Here is a 16,767-nt window from a genome sequence, read left to right on the forward strand (position 1 = left end):
TGGGGGCGCTGGGGTGTGCAGGCAGCTGCACTTGGCAGAGGCTTCATTCTAGTGTGACTCACCAGTCCTGGTTGGCCTGGGACTTTCTAGGTTTTGGTGCAGAAGTTCCTGTCCCCTGGGTCCCAGGCAAACAGGGATAATTGGTCACCCTATCACTGCATGGCCGGCCCACAAGCCGCTCTCCTCTGCACCTCCAGGCAAATCAGCCCTGTTCCCACTGTTCACAAGTAGGGCAAATTCATCCTGTCTTCTTCCTGTCCTCAGGGATGACGATGCCAGGCCATCAGAGTCCAACCTATGAAAGGCTCATTATGGCCTTTTTGGAGCCAAGCATATGGAACAGGATTTATTACAGAAAACAAAAAAGGTCAGGCTTTGCTGCCCAGATTCCCTCAAAGTCACCCCCTTTCTTCCTTCCTTCTTGCCACTACCTCTTATCTACCTGCTTCACCTTAAGCCATTTTGAGCTCTTAGAAAAGCCACCTTAAGAAGCCAAGTGGCAGTGCCAGTCCCCAGTGTGCCCTGCGGCGGGAGCAGCAGGCTGGGGCTGCTGCCAGTGGGACTGGGGATCCTCGCTGACGGGCGGCACAGCAAGGGAAAGCCACGTGGGACTGGGAGCTCAGCCGATCCCTAATTTGGGGCTTTCCATTCCAATTCTTCCTGCCCCAAGGGGCTCTCAGGCCCTGATCTCAGCAACCATAATTCCACATAAATACTTCTCCGGCCCAGGAGAGGGTTTTAGTCCCTGATTTCTGCAGTTGCTTCTCAAATCTCACAGCTTCCTGAAGAGGGGAAGGAAGACTTGGCGGAGGAGAGAAGAATGCTGGGAACAGAAGAAGGTTTTCCCCTAGAAATACATCAGGAAGGTGAGAGGACACCTTGTCCCCAAGAACACGTGAGAGAAAGCCCCACCCAAATGAGCATTTCTGGCCCTAAGAACCAGACCAAGCACAGGAGCTGGGAGAGGCGACAAGAATGTCCAGCTGTGAAGTCACCACCCTCACCCCACGCTGGGAGTTACGCGGCTGCTGCCCAGGCTGGCAGGAGATGGAATGGGCACCAGTGGGAAATGTGTGTCTGCCGTGGGCCTGTGCAGGGACCCAGGGCTCGGGAGGAGAGGCTGCAGCCCGGCCCTCTGTGACCTGACTCACGCAGGGAAGGGCCGAGCCAGCCTCCCTGGGACACCCAGGATTGTCAGCGGGCGTGCCCCTCAGCAGAGCCAGCTCAGCCCCAGAGAGGGTGGGGCTGGGGTAGGCGTCACGAGGGACTTCCCAGCTGCCTGACCTACGAGACCTTGCCAAAGAGACAGCAAAACCTTCTCCCATACAGAGAGGACTAGGGGGAGGTTTCTCTGGGTTGATCTGAAGGCAGTCCTGTTTGGTATGTAAGAACACATCAGAATGCCCTTCAAGTCCTCCCTTAAAAACTGTGGATTAGGGGGCGAGGGGAGAAATAGCTGAAAATGAATGTAGGGACCACCGGGCCTTGGCCAGCTCCTGCTGCTAATCAAAGACCACTCCTCCAAGGATACAGGGAGTCCCTACTTCGGCATCACCGCCTTAACACACCCGCGGCTTGGCGATGCACTCTCTATCTGCTGGACTTCCAGCCCATATGGAGCTCCCTACAGGAGGATGACGGACTTGGAGAATGCCCCTTCCTCAGTCGTGGCCCACAATACCTTTGGTGGGCAGCTTCCTGGGGCGCGTCTCCTTTCCAGCTCTGGCATGGCGCAGAGAAAGCTCCCCTGGGTGCCCTCCGCTGCCCTCTGCTCAGCCACCTTCTCCCGCCTGCATGCACGCACCTCCACCGGGGGTCACACTCTGAGGGCCCACACCTCAGAGCTAAATGAAAAGACTGAAGGCGCCACTTCCACAGGCAGATGCAATATCAGCCTCGGCCAAGGCGGGGATACTATCATCCTTCCCACCCCGGCCCACAGGTCACTGCAAGGCAACAACAAGGTTCAAAATGAAACAAAGCTTTTAAGAGTTTCTGCCCAGCCGCCAGAGGGCAGCAGCACCGGGGGCGCCAGGCCTGAGGGAGGGCAGAGTGCAGGGAGGGCTCTCAGGTTCTGGAAGACTGAGCCACTTGCCCCGTCAAGATGTCTCTGCCCCCTGCCTGGCAGCATTATGGCAGCTAAGCCCAAAGCCCAGCTCTGGGCAAGGAGGGGGTTGGATGGACAAGCGCGCGCAGAGTCTGGGGTTGGGCTGGGCCAAGAAGGCCCACAGCTTTCACCCGCTCTTGGCCTCATTCTGCCCAAGGCCCGGGACTCAGACCAGACGGGGCACTCCCAAGATGCAAAGCGGAATTCCCTGCAGGGGGCGGAGACGCAGGGGCAGGGCCCTGTCCCCTCTGCCTTTCTCAGTCACCCACCCTCAGGCTGTCTAGGCTGCTTCCCCAGGTTTTGAAGATTTATTTTAAGTAGCTACTGAACTTGCCCTTCCTGGTCTGGGCCAAGACCTCCATAATTGCCAGCCTAGCTCCTCCTTCTAAAACCTCATTCTTCCTTTTAAATAGGGTAGCATAGCTGAGGACCAGTGCAAGAAAGTTCTGTGGAGAACAAGAAATTCATGCAGCCTTCCATCTAGACCAAAGACTCTCTCTTTTAGGACCATCTCTTCTTCCTAGGGACAAAGGGAGACATAAGAAGGAAAACACCCTCCTTCTTTCCCCTAAAACCACAGGCAACTCTCATTCTGGGCTCACAAAGGTTTCTCCTGCTCACGGAAGCCAGGAGACACCATGGGAAACCGCTCGGAAGATAAAAGCCTATCCTCTAGCAGGTGTCACCTGAACAGCTGCTCTGTGGGGACTGGAGAGAGTGGCTGGTGTGGACAAAGAAGAGACAATAGAAGGAGGGGGATGAAGAGATTGGGGTGAGGAAAGAAGCTAGCAAACTAAAAGGATTCCGCGGGTGCCAAGTGCTTGGCTTTTCCCCATGGATAACCCCTGGGCAGCACATTCACCCACTCAGGAATCAGAGAGCCTCACCCCCGCCTCTCTGCTTCTGTTGAATGCAGCCATGCAGGCTGGACTGCTCAGTCGCTTAGGGGAAAGTATCCTCTTCCGCGTCTCCCCTGCCCCTTTCTGTTTTCCTAAATTTCCTTCCCTAAATCGCACACCCTCGGCCTTGTCTCTGGCCGGTGCTGAAGGATGTGGAAGGAAGTCGGGAGCGTAACCCCTCTGGGCCACTGGGGCCACTGCTCTTACTCCGACTAGCAACGTGTACTCAAGGAGCACAAGCAGAGGGTGAGTGACATGAGCACCGGGTCACAGTCAGGCATTTTATCAGGCACTGAAGTATAAAACCAACTGTGAAATTATCTGTGCTGCTGAGATTCTCTGTGTTGCTGCTCCAGCAGAAGAGGCAACAGGGCATAAATGGACTGTCAGGAAACAAGAAATACTCCACTGCATTATACGCTGTGGAAGGAGGACCTTAGGTGAGTCATTTAAGCCTTTTGGCTGGAAAGAGAGAGATTGAGAGAGAGAGGATGAATTCAAATTAAGTCCCACCTGCCTCTAGAATCGTGTAAATCTAGAATCAAGAAACCACGTTAGTGTCAGAATGCTGTGAACTCCAACTTCCATAAGACCCCTTCGTAGCGAGGGTTTAAATAAAACCTGTCAATCTGTTCTAAAAGGCGGTATCAAGCCAATAGAAAATAAAGGGGCAAAGCCATACTTCTTTATACACTGTACCAATCTCCCCAGTCTTACTTCACCTTGGTTTCCAACCAGAAGAATTCGAGAATTAGGTGAGTTGCTTTATTCTTATCATTAGTCTGCAGGGGACTCCCCCGGGTGACAAAACTATGCTAGGCTATCAGGCACCTCGCTGCGATCTTCCGGGAACAGGTTGGCCTTTTATAGCATCAGCTCTCCAGGGCACCTGGGTACAGAAGCTCTCCTCTCAGCTTGCCCAGCTAAAGAGCTCAGCATCACCCTCGGCTGGGGGAGACGCCCACGTCAGAGCACTTCTTTGTCCCTTAATTCCTCTCACATACAAGGAGTCACTGCTAGCACTGGGGGCTAAAAACTACTTGTGAAAAAGTTGTTTCCTGACACCCTGCCTCCCCAGCTCCAGGACGAGCTCTAAGGTATGTCTTATATGGAAACCAACCAGCGTACGTATTTGCATCCAAGGAAGCAGGAGAGCGGAGTTGGCAATGGCCAGGGTACTGGCATGCAGGCACGGCTGGGGTCTGGAGCAGCAGCGCCGCCTGCCTTCACAGGGGCAGCTTCCAACTGTCAGGTCTGAAAGCAGGACCGAGACAGGATCTGAGGGCATTTGTTACCTGATGTTGGCATTAAAGTAGAATCTATGTTGGCCTTTGGGAATGGACACGCTCTGGGAACCACGAAGTAGCAGCTCTGAGAAAGGATTTGGCAAACTGGGAGGAAAGTCTGAATCCTGCTGTGTGGAGCTTCCCGCGTTCCAGCTTATTCGGACTCCTGAGTTTCACTTTGTGAGAGAAAACAACTGGCCTGAGGGATCAGAAATAGTACAGAACGAGGAAAGGAAATATCCTGCCTAAATTCGCATGGTCGCTTCTAAACGACTGCATTTTCTCAGTGAACATGTGATAGGAATGGCCTCTTTTTCAGGCCAATATAACTACAGGAGTGGCGCAACAGAGACGATGAGGAGGACGCAGTGCCCAAAGGGCAGTCATTCGGTACCAGCCAGAGGCAAAGACTGAGCTGCACACAAGCGACTCAGCAGGGCCACCTTGACCAGGTCTGTTTCGATGTCAAGAGGCGAATGGGGGAAACAGACAGAGGCTGCAGCTCCGCGCGCAGTCACCTCTCCAGATACACTGCTACACTACACTCCATAGCCCCTCGTACTCTGGCAAATATGTTCGGGCACGTGGGCTCCGTTTTAATCTGAGACAACTAATTTATTGAGTAGCCATTATAAGTCTGAATACTGTAGATGTATTATATTATTGAATCCCAATAACGCTACGGGCTACGTATTAAGACCATTTTCAAAGAAGGAAAAGATTCAGGGAGGCTGAGTAAACTGTTTAATGCTTATGAGACAGAAGTAAAGAGAACGGGTAGATCAGCTCTCTCAGACTGCAAACAAAACAAGACATGGGAAATATACGAACAGCTAGATGAAAATCTCTCCCTTTTTTTTTTATCCTAAAGATAAAAGTCACTAACTTATAGCACTGGTAGGGGTCAAAACTTCTTCTTAGAATTGACAAGAAATATGATGTAGCCTCTAAGGAAGGCTCAGAAATAGTAACCCACAAGAGGGCAAGGGCATCGAAAGGGCAAGGTCTTTGCTTCAGCCTGTGCCACTCAGCCGTGGCCTGCCTGGCCAACAGGACCAAGCAAGCACCTGTAACAGAGATGCCGAACCAGGCAAAAGCGAGACAGCAAGGTTCCATTGGTTCCTTTTCCATTTTGACGAGGCAAAATTTCATATGGCCATGGCTCATTGGACAACTGAGCTGGGCCAGGCAATCATGAAACTGGATTTTCTTCATTCTCTTTTAAGAAGAGATTAAGAAGAACTATATTAAAAGTGCATCAGGCAGGGTTGGAAAGGTCATCAGTGATTCCCTGACAGGAAGCAGTGCGTAATTCAAAGATATGGTGGGCACGACTGGGTACCTTGTGACTTACCTTCCCATTTCTAACTATGTGCTAGACAAGTGCTGTACTGGGTAGGTGCACTTACCTTTTTTGAGCCCATCCTCTCCAGTGACCCTGTAAGATCGGTGTGGAGAAGAATTATACCTTAAACCCTTTTGCAATCACAGATTGATACAGAATAAGGGGCTTATTATTTACTGATAAAAGCATCTCTAGCACAAACGTTTGGAAAACAGAGATAAATATCCTCTTTTTGCACACCGACACAGAAGAAGATGGAAAGCGTGATCTTCCGAAAATAGCATCGCCCATAAACATCATCTCTGGCCAGGCAGGGCCTCTCCAAGCCTTCACCTCCTTTCAGGGCTTTAGACACCCTGTTTTCCTCACCAGACACAGATATACCAGTGAGGGCTCCAGAAAATATTCCTTCTCTACGAGCTGGAAAAAACAGTACTTTTGAACACTAGTCACCTTCTTCCAGGTCCCCACCCCTGATATGGCCTTTACCTTCCACAGGGTTGGTTTTCAGTCTACTGCAGAGATTCATTACACTTCCATAGTGGACGTTGATCTGGTTTATGGCATCAGTGGAACGCAGCTCCATGAGTTTCCTCAGGTCCATTACTGTGCAGCCGAAGTCCCCTTCATGGCTTTCAACCATGGAGTTGGCCGGCAAGGCATGTTCTGTTGGGTTGGTCATTTTGCCTGCTGTTACCAAGCCCCTCAGTCAGAGAAAACTTGGAGTTTCCCTTCAACTGACCAGGGTCTCTTGCCTTTCTGCCTCACTTCTTCCTACTTCTTGCTTCTCTGGGAGCTCAGGTAGGAAACAGATCGACTGTACCTTGTGCAATAAGCTTCAGAGTAGCAGCTCCTAGCGCAGATCCCTTTTCTGAGTATGAAGCTTGGCAGTGAGAGGAGGAAAAGGATGGGGGAACTGAGTGGCAGCTGGACCTTGTGTCACGATGATTGGTGTCCCTAGGTGGTGATGCAAGTGGTTGTCCAATGTAGGTAGGTTCCTAGCTTAGACCAACTTGCCCAGATGGAGGTGTAAATAGGATGTGCATGTTACCATGGAGGCAACCTTAGCAACATCCAGCAACTGTGGTGGTGGAAAGGCAGCAGAAGGAGGAGGAAGAGGAGGCCTCCCTGGATACCAAAGACAACTGGATCTGTGGAATACGCAAAGACAGACAAAAAGAAACAATTAGGGCAGCCATGGGGATCTGGCATCCGCAAGGGCACGAGGTGCTCAATCTGGCACAAAGGTTTAGGTAACAGTTGATGCCTGAGGTGAACGGATAGCTTAGTTCTGAGCCGAGCGAACTAACTCAGGAGAGGCCACTTTCTCCCTGGGCACCCCAGCAGCCTGGACACTCCAAGGGAGAGAAGTAATTTCAGATAACACCCCAGTCTTTATATCTAACTCCCAAACCAAGCAACACAAATCCCACAACTTCAGAAACTTGGAAGTAAAAGGTTACGACCTCCAATAATGCTTATTCTTTTCCTGTTTGACTATTTCAGCTCTAGAACGCTATGGTCTGACCTTACCTCTGACAGGTATGAAGAGGTCTGAAAGGGAGTCCAGGCCAGAGTGACGTGCAGGGCCTGCCGCCCTCCCTCTCCCCCGCACGCTTCGTTATTCCCCCCAGCCCCACACTTACAAATCAGGACAGCCACACAGAAGATGCCAGAGTCCTCTGAGGCCCCTCAGAATACACAGCCTCCAGCTGTATGGAAATTCTGCCACTGCTACAATTGTCAACAGGTCAGGCACTAAGTTCAGGTCTTGGAGCTCAGCCCTGCCCCCCTCCAAAAAGCTTTTGGGGGAAGGGGAGAGTAAAATGCTCTGGCAGTTGGCGATACAGGGTGGAACCCTTTTACATAAAGGGGACAGAGGACTTCTGAAGAGGAAAGATAATGAGTTTGAAGCCTATGAGTGTTAAAGTTGCTCAGGAGTGGCAGGGATAAGAGATAGCCATCAATTCAGATGAAGCCTAGGGCCACAGAAGTTAGCCTGCCTGTGAGTGAGCACCGGAGGGCCTCAGATCAGCATTTCTTCCTTCAGAAAGGCATGTGTAGAAAAGGGGACCCCCGTGCACTGTTGGTGTGAATGTAAATTGGTGCAGCCACTATGGAAAATAGTATGGAGGTTCCTCAAAAAATTAAAATTAGGTATATGACCCAGCAACTCCACTCATGGGTATTTCCCTGAAGAAAACACAAACACTAATTTGAAAAGACATATGCATCCCTATGTTTATTGCAGCACTATTTACAATAACCAAAATATGGGTGCAACCCAAGTGTCTATCAATAATGAATGGATAAAGACGATGTGGTACATACATAGAATGGGACATTACTCAGCCATTAAGGAAGGAAATCCTGCCATTAGTGACATGGAGGGACCTTGATGGTGTCATGCTGAGTGAAGTAAGCCAGAGAAAGACAAATACTATATGATTTCACTTCTATATGGACTTAAAAAAAATAAGACAAATGAGTAAACAAAACAGAGCAGACTCATAAATGTAGAGGACAAACTGGTAGTTGCCATGGGGGGTGGGCAGGCAAAATAGGCAAAGGGGATGAAGTGGTACGAATTTCCAATTATGGAATAAATAAGTCACGGAAGTGAAAAGTACAGCATAGAGAATGTAGTTGACAATATGGTAATAACTTTACAGGGTGACAGATGGAAACTATACCTACTGTGGTGAGCATTTTGTAATATATAAATGTTGAATCACTGTGTTATACAACTGAAATTAACATAATACTGCATATCAACCAAATTTCAATAGAAAAAAGAAAAAGGAAGGTATGTGTTACCTCTCATCCACGCCGACTGGGCGGCGGGGCAGAGCTACGTACAGGTAAGGGCATGGAAAACTGAAGCCCGTTCTCAGCCTCACAGAGGACCTGACACGTGTCATGCAGGAGGCACTGCCCCACGTCACGTGTTGAAATGTGAAGGGGCTCCTCCTGAACACAGCACCAGAACACAGGGGTCCAGCCCTGGCTAAACGGCTCCTGTTGGCATGAATTCAGTTACCAGGAGGTGGCAAAGAGCTCTAGTCAGCCAATCTCTAATAAATATATGACACCCTCGCTTCCAGAAGGTGAACAAAGAAACACAAGAACCATCAGATGAGGACTTGAATCTTTTATCAGTTACTTTTCTAAAGGTCACATGTGGCCAGAGTTCCCGCCGATGGCAATCAATCCTGCCCTGAGCAGGTCCCACCGGGATGGAGGAGGTCACATGCCTCCCTTTCCCAGTGCACCCTCCACCTCCACCTTCTACCAGTTTTAGAACTACCTGACTTACAAAGGGTTCATCAAGCAGGATTTTGTTTTGCTGTTACTATTGATTTTTAAACGTCACACAAGGTCTGAAAGGGATGGAGGCAGTGGGCCAAACTCCCTTCATTCAGACTGGCATAGGGATACGCAGCACCACAGAATTTTCTCTCCAGGCAGGGAAGCGGTGGGAAGGGCTATAGCAGTAAGAAGTCTGTCTTGACCCTTAAGTAGAACTCCTTAACCTTTCAAGAGAATGTTAAGAACAGTTCCGATAGTGTGCTAAAACTGGAAGTCAGGAGATTTTCTGTCCCCACCTGCTACAGTGTCCCATGAAGGCAGAGATTTTTCACTTGTCTTATTCACTGTTTTATCCCCAGTGCCTAGAAAAGGACCTGCACATAGTGGATATTCAGTTACAATTTTTTTTGGCTGAATAACCAGTAGCAGACTCAGGATACACTCATGGGTATTTACCTGAAGAAACACCCAGGCACCCCTGGGGTAAGTCACGTGGACTTCTTAGGGTTCAGTTCCTCCCACCTTTACCTGGGGAATCAGCCCTATCTTTTCACACCATCCTAGGAAGTGCTGAAAGGGTGGGATAATCGGTAGAAATAGTGCGTGGAAATCTTACATGGAAGATGCCTAGATTCCTGCACGGGACACTCAGTGATGGAAGAAAAGTTTAATTTGATCTTAATGAAATAATCTTTTGTTATCTAGCCCTTCACGTAGAAGGGCAATAAGCCCCACATGGCTCTCCATCTTTCCCAACCGCCCAAAAGGATGGAAAATTCCAAGGCAGTTTCATTAGCAGGAACCATTAACCAGGTTATAACTATTAGCAATAATCGCTAGGCTATATACCCTTGGAGCTCTAACGAAGGGACAGCCGGTCAGAATTCCCTGCTTTAAACCTCCCCTCAAGGTTGCAAAGAGGAGAGATTCTTCCATTCACATAGGCAACCAGTGAGAAAAGGTCACTTAAGATCAGAACACACGGGGCTAATAAATAAAAAGCATGAGGTTTGTGTGCTTCACGCTGCTCTGGGGACACATGCACAGGTCAGGCACGATGCTGCTGGCAGAAAGTCAAAGGGGCAGCGCCCAAATGGGTGCCCCAGTTTAAAGTGGGATCTCCGTGAAAGTTCTTCTGGAATTCAGAGGCACAGCAGGCAGTCATACTCCCTCTGAGCTCACAGGTTAGGAGCTCTCCCCAGCTGCCGAGCGTGCCTGGCCCCTAACCTTATTAGGCAACTGGCAGAGAATAATCTGTAAGTGCTCACACTGCCTCGGCCGCCACACTCAGACGCCAGGGAGCTGCCGCCTCTCGTCAGGATTAGTCATTCAGCTCAGGGCATTCTGGGTAAGGTGAGCTCTCACTTCTCCTTTCTAGCACTTTGCCAGCTTACGGGATGGTAAGATGGAAGAGTGAACTCTTTCGTCCCTTCCTGCAGGGTCAAGAAGTCGTACTACTTCACATGATACGAAGTCAGTTAAGTTCTTTTTCCTTCCTGAAGTCCTGTGACATCTGTTCTACAATTTGTAATGACTGGTGAAAACATTGTCCTACCAATGCCGGAGAGGACAGAGCTGTGACCCCCACCTGCCAGACCAAGACTGAGATCCAAGGAGATCAGAAGTAACTGGGTCTTTGGCAAGTCAGTGGCCTAGACTGCTTGGTGCCCATTTTGTTAGCCCTTTACTCCTTCCTTCAAGGCTGGACGTCTTCATTTTCTGAGAAACATCTAAGAGATCCTTGAAACACAGGCATCTCTAGGGCATAGATAATGCCCATTTCCACTGAGAGAAAATGCTGACTTTTACACTTGCTCGTCTCTTTCAGAATCAGCTCCATCATCCCCCAGGTGATGAGGGGGAGGCAGACGCCTCCTGCTACCGGACATCCTGGAGGAGCAAGCCACCCCCAGTTCCTGAGAACCCAACCTGCAGTTGGGCAGGTGAGCGAGGTCCGAAATGAGGGGTGGCCGGAGAGAAGCAGCTCACACCTAAGCCACCAAACCGTGAACGACCGTCACACAGTTTCCTCCCACTTTGTCCAAGGCATCCCTTACTCTTGGAGACCTTCCCGGATGCTAAAGAAGACCTACATCCCCAAACTCTGAGGAAAAGGGGTAACTCCTCATGTAGGGGATGGAGGAGGACATTTTGAGGATCTGAGAAGAATGCACCCCCTGAATGTCCTCTGCCCAAGGCTCCTACTGAGTCTGGCACGATGCCTGGGGAAGGAAGGGTGACTGGAAACGAGGCCCAGGGTGGGGTGGGTGCAGGCTGGTGCAGCTCAGCAGCAGACCTGCCTGCAATAATAAGCAGCTACACTCCTCTGGCCTCTGGGCTGCAGGCGGGGCTGCTCAGCAGAGAGGCTGTCCTGCCCCGCCCTGCCCTGCCCTGCCCCGCCCTGCCCTGGGCTAGAGCAGCGGCTCAGGAGTAAGTTGGTAGCACTCTGAGATGCTCTGGGTGGAAGTGCCAGCCTCACTGCTCTCTGCTGCGCAGGAGGTCAGGGGTGAAGAAGGGGAGACCCTGGAGGGGTGGAGGAGCAGGCTGGTCCCACCTCAGAACGCACCCAACTGAAACAGGAAACCTGCCTCAGGCCCCCCACCCCCTACACACAAAACCTGTTCTCCTTTCTCTGATGCAGGGGCTCCCTCAGCCCAAGTGAGGCTCCATTTTCTGCCTATTCACAGGAGTCAGGTGGGAAGGGAAGGAAGTAATATTTGTTGAGCACCTACAATGAGCCAAGGAGTGAAATCTCTCTCCCCCGCCCCCACTCTCTCTCTCTGTCACACACACACACACACATTATGCAGTGCCTAGCACGGTGGCTGATATGTAGTGGTTGGTCCATACACAGTAGCTATTGTTATCATTACATACATTATTTCACTGAATCCTCACCAACAAAGCTTTAAACTAGTGCACACCATGTTACTGTAGGAAAATACAGATTCAGAGAGCCAGGATTTGTGCCCTGGTCTGAGTCCAAACCCCCCTGCCTCAAGCACAAGGACAACCCTGTAAGAAAACGCAAAGAAGCCATGGATTCACTTCCTAAAGCCTGATAAGAAGGCCCACAGAGCTCTCTGCCCCCTGCCCAGGAGTCTCTGAAACAGCTCAGGGGAATTCTTGCTTAGCTCTTTGAACCTTCTGGGCAGGTGTGAAGCTAGATCTCTTTCACATGATCTTCCCGGGGGCAGACGCGCCCCCTCCCGCCCCCCAGCCATGCACATGGGGGGTACGTCCCACCCAGCATGTGTACACCCGAGCCGGGGCGTGCGCTTGGCTGTGGACTGGCCCGGCACGCGGCGCATCCACGCCCATGCGGAGACCCCAGGCCTGGGGATGCCAGCGTCTTCCGCTCACGTCCTTGGCTTTGTGACCACAGCGACTTTGGCACGGTACGGAGAGACTCTGCCTCGCGTCCCCTCTCTCCTGTCTCCAGCAGGGGCGTTTCCGAGCCGTCACCTACAGTTCCTTAAGCTTCACTCTTTCTCAGGCACTCCCATGCTTCCAAGAGGGCTGTGCCCTGTCAAGAAAGCTGGCAGGCACCTGGGCATGACTGGCTGCCCTGTGTGAAACATACCCGGCTGGCCCTTCTCTCTGAAGGTCTGAATCCCGCACAGAAGCTGCTCTGCTCCCCCCCATCACAGGTCACATTGCCACAACCGGGACTCCAGCTCACCCCTGCCCGTTCCCACTGCTCAGGCCATCCCCTCCTTCTCATCGAGGTCCCAGGTGCCTCTTTCCCTCCCAGGCCTGCCCGGGCTTAAGTGCTCTTCCCACGCCTGCTGGTTTGCAGAAGCAGCCCTGGGCACCCCTCTCCGTCAGTCTCCTGAGGCCCTTTGGGGGCAAGTGCAAAGAAGGTCAGGGGCAGAGCGTGTCAGCTGAAGCTCAGGTTGTGGGCAGCACCCGCCGTCATCACCACCGCACAGCCACGCCCACTGGAGCACCAACACGCGGCTTGGCACGGACCACAGGAAGGCGCGCTGTGGCCTGTGGTCCTGGTCCTGGTCCTGGACCTGGAACCTGGTGCTAACTCTCAGGTAACCCCCAGGACCTGGGTTCTGATGGGTATTCCCTTCCTGAAGAGAGAGCATCCCTTCCTGGCCAGGGGGTGGCAGAGATGGGGTTCCCTTGCTTATCCTTCATCTCCCTGAGTCTGCTGCCCTAAGAGTGCCTTTAATTCAGCAACAGAACTATAGAGCCAGAATCAAAGCACCCATCTGGAGAAAATGTGTCACGCTTGACCCCAAGGATCCTGAATTCCTCCCTCTTCCCCAGAGCCACCTGGTACTTCTGGGTCAAACTAAGCCTACACATGCCTGGGACCCAGTCACCTACTCCTGGGCGCATCTCCCAGAGAAATTCCCGTACAGGTTCGGAAGGGGCATGTGCAAGGGGTTCACTGGGACATTATCAGTGGTGGCAAGGAGCTGAAGGCGACCTGGGGTCCTCTCCCCCAGTGATGGAGGTAAAATGTGTGAGCTGGATAACAGGGGATGTTATGTGACACAGAAACCCAGATCAGACGCGCACACGACAATAGTGGTGATCTGAGGAACAGTGGCTAATGGGAGGGAGGAAGGTGCTTTAACAGCTTTACACAAGTTAAAATCTCATGATCTAAAGCAGTTTTATAGGTTTTAAGGGACATACTTAAATAAAAAGATACATATTAGCACCTGAGAATGATGCTGACAGGCAGGGAAGAGAACAGACGTGGGATGCGGGGAAACGGTGAGCACAGGAAGGCACTTAGGTGGACTGATGATAACAGTGGGCGTGAACCCATAGCATGACCTGCTCAGTACTCGGCACGGGAGGTCCAGGAAACAAAATAAAACATAGATGCTGGAACCTTCAGTCCTACAGGGGCCGTACTGTCCAGTATATGCTGTGGGAATGACAACAAAGCTTATCAGTTTGACCAGACGCCTTCAGGGGGTGGGGAGAGGTAGGGCCCCCACATAGCACAAACTTTCTCCAAACGGTGACACCAAGAAATGACCTATAGGATTGAGAGTCCATTTTTGATCATCTGGCTTATTGAGATCCAGCCCATGTCAGAGACCCCAAGAAGCATCAAGTTGGAGACACGAGGCTTCATGGCATGGGCGGGGAAACTGAGACAGGAATGTGCCACAGAGGGTAATGTCACTCCCTGGCTCCATTCTAAAATAGCATCACTATGTCAAGATGAAAAGGGCAGTCCTTCAGGCCCAGAGCCATGGAGGATGTACCCTCTTTCAATAATCTGAGTCATACTGACCCAGGTCATCTCTGTGGCCTCCTATGACTCATGGGGTGGGGGCAGCGTTCACAGCAAGCTAGAGCTCAAAAAGCTGTAGAGGATGAAACAGCAATGGCAACCACTCCCTCCAACTGGTTAAGGAGGACAAGAGCCAGTTTCAGGGGGGAGCGACAACGCCGTTTAGGAGGTCTTTTGTTTAGGAAAGCAGTGCTGGCAGCCTCCGCCAGTCCCTCTCACCTGATCATGTGAATGCTCAGGATATGGGTCATCAAGGGCTTCTGCTTCTCACCGAGTGGGAAGCAGCCCCTTGGAGCTGGGACGGGAGGCTGCCTGGCAGCAGAGAGGATGCAGACCTCAGGCAGTGACAGTCGAGTGTCCAGGAGGTATACCCTCTCAGACAACAGAGCTTGCCTTCCTCGGGGCTGCTTTCTGTGGGAACAAAGGGGCTTTTTAGCAGCTGGACTGGATCTTGCATTATTTTTAGAAACAACTTCCAGCAGAAACATGCCACGCTGGTGGAGAGAGAGGAGCGCCACTCTGCCTTGGCCACTGGAGTCAGGATCTTGCTGCTCCTGGGCCGCAGGCTCTGGTGGAGTCCTCATGGGTGAAAGGCGAGCTGTCTGGCCTCAGACTGAGAAGGCTGCCTCTCGACCCCGCAAGGGGGTGGGCTGTGGGCAGTGCTCTGTCCCCAGCTCAGCAGGAGTGGAAGCAAACTGACAGTCCTGTGTGACCCAGACACTAGTCAGAGTACCACACAACGGAACAGCATCACGCCTGGCCGACGCCCCATCACCACCCTGCACACTCCATGCGGCCTCACTGGTGCGGAGAGCTGGCCCTTTACTCTGTTCCAGCCTCCTTTCAGCCCATTTCCTGAAGTCCTAGGCAAACGGGCAAAGCAGCCTGCTGAGAAGACGGCGCTTATTATGGAAGAGAACTGGGACCCCTCCCTCACAGTCTGTCCCCTTGCTGCCCAGTGTCACCCCTCCTTGTTTACACATTGCACAGAGGAGCCACTGAGTCAGCCCCGGGCTTTAGAGGGCGGAATGTCCTACTCCCTTGCACTTGTGCCATGCGTTAGAGCAGTGGCTCATCCTTGGGGACCCTCCTCAGGATCCCCAGGAGTGCTGGGGCCTATTGCTGGCCTGTTCCCAGGGCTTCTGATGCCGGAGGCATGGGAACATGGAATTTCCACCAAGGGGACTCAGCTGCTGGCCTGGGAACCACAGTTTGAGAATGCTGCAGAGGTCATGAAGCGTCTTGCAAACAGTGTCATGAGAACCTCCAACATGTGCGTTTTGAGGGTCTTGAATGGGGGCCCAGTCCAAACACCGTGCTCGGACCTAGGCTGACAGGGCGGGCACAGGAGGGTCTTGCCACGTATCTCCCTGCTTTCCCTCCGCCTCCTTAGTCCTTCCCGGATGCTGATCTCTGCTTGTCCTCACCTCAGGGCAGCCCCCTTGGCCAGAGAGAATCTGCTCATGATCTGCCCAAGGCAAGCCCCCGTCCTGTGAGTCTCAGAGAAAACAGACTTGAGAGGACTTCCCCGAACAGGCTGTGGCAGAGGCCAAGATTTATCCAAAGTTAAAACAAGCCACTTCATGAGATTCAGAGGAACACCCTGACCCCTTTTTTTTGGGGGGTCAGGTGCAGCTAAGCACCCTCTGCACACCTGTATCCCACCTGCACAGGAGACCAGAGATGGACGGGGTCATCCACTGGTGATGGGAACAAAGAAAACAAGACACCCACCACTCATCTGGGGCTCCCCAGATATCACTTCTGGCCCCCCAGCACATCTGGACCCTAGGCCCCCCGCAGTGGCCCTCGGGGCCGGGCTCTGAGACTGAGGTGGGGGCCCGGGCACAGCTGCTGTTTTCCAGTCGGGGTGACAGGCTGCTATAAACACTTGTTTCAGGTTGCTATGGTGAAGTGAGTCTGCAGCCTGGCTACGGTGAAGCTATTTATGTGCCTGTAATGGCAGAGCGGTCTGTTTTTTATTATTTTACTTTTGAAGTTTTCCTTTCCCAACCCCCTAAAAAAGCTTAAAAAAAAAAAAAAGAGAGAGAGAGAGAAAGCCACCACAACTTTCTCAGGCGTGAAAAGAGTGTAACCAGAAAACAGACCTTAGGGGTTGAGCCCGGAAGGGGAAAACTGAAATGGGGAACACGGGTAAGCAACCCTGAAGAAGGGAATGTGTGGCTGCTCGCCCGTGCCTGCCTCCGCTGCAGCTCACCGAGGAGACAGGCCAACACGCAGGGCCTCCTCGCTTCCGCCTCGGTGACTTGAGTGAGTGGAGGCACGGCACTTTGTTCCCCTTCTTGCCCGAGCCAGGCTCCAGCCAGCAGCACCCCACATCCTCCCAACTCCCCACCAACCCCTTCTCCTTCCCGAGTCGTCAGGAGGAAGATACTGAGGGACCCGCCAGGGGTCCCGGGAGAGAGACTCAGCGCGTGGCCCCCCACCATCCCGCCCCGCCTGGAGGTCTGCAGGGGATGACCTCCGGAGGTGCCTCTGAAGGGACACACGTTTCCTTCACTTGCACAGGGAATTTTCATGTCATTCTCCTC

General features: G+C 52.1%; 1 protein-coding gene across 7 annotated transcripts in view; it reads right to left on the reverse strand.

The window, feature by feature from the left end:
* The window catches only part of ATP2B4 (ATPase plasma membrane Ca2+ transporting 4), an 84,569-nt gene that overhangs the window by 38,331 nt on the left and 29,471 nt on the right, over nt 1-16,767 (reverse strand). For all 7 annotated transcript variants that reach the window (XM_036909625.2, XM_036909622.2, XM_036909619.2 and 4 more), the window contains exon 2: nt 6,127-6,788. In XM_036909625.2, coding sequence (XP_036765520.2) covers nt 6,127-6,319 — 193 coding nt within the window. In that variant the 5' untranslated portion in view covers nt 6,320-6,788. The remainder of the gene's footprint in view (nt 1-6,126; nt 6,789-16,767) is intronic.

This window comes from Manis pentadactyla, chromosome 9, assembly GCF_030020395.1.
Source record: "Manis pentadactyla isolate mManPen7 chromosome 9, mManPen7.hap1, whole genome shotgun sequence".
NCBI lineage: Eukaryota > Metazoa > Chordata > Mammalia > Pholidota > Manidae > Manis > Manis pentadactyla.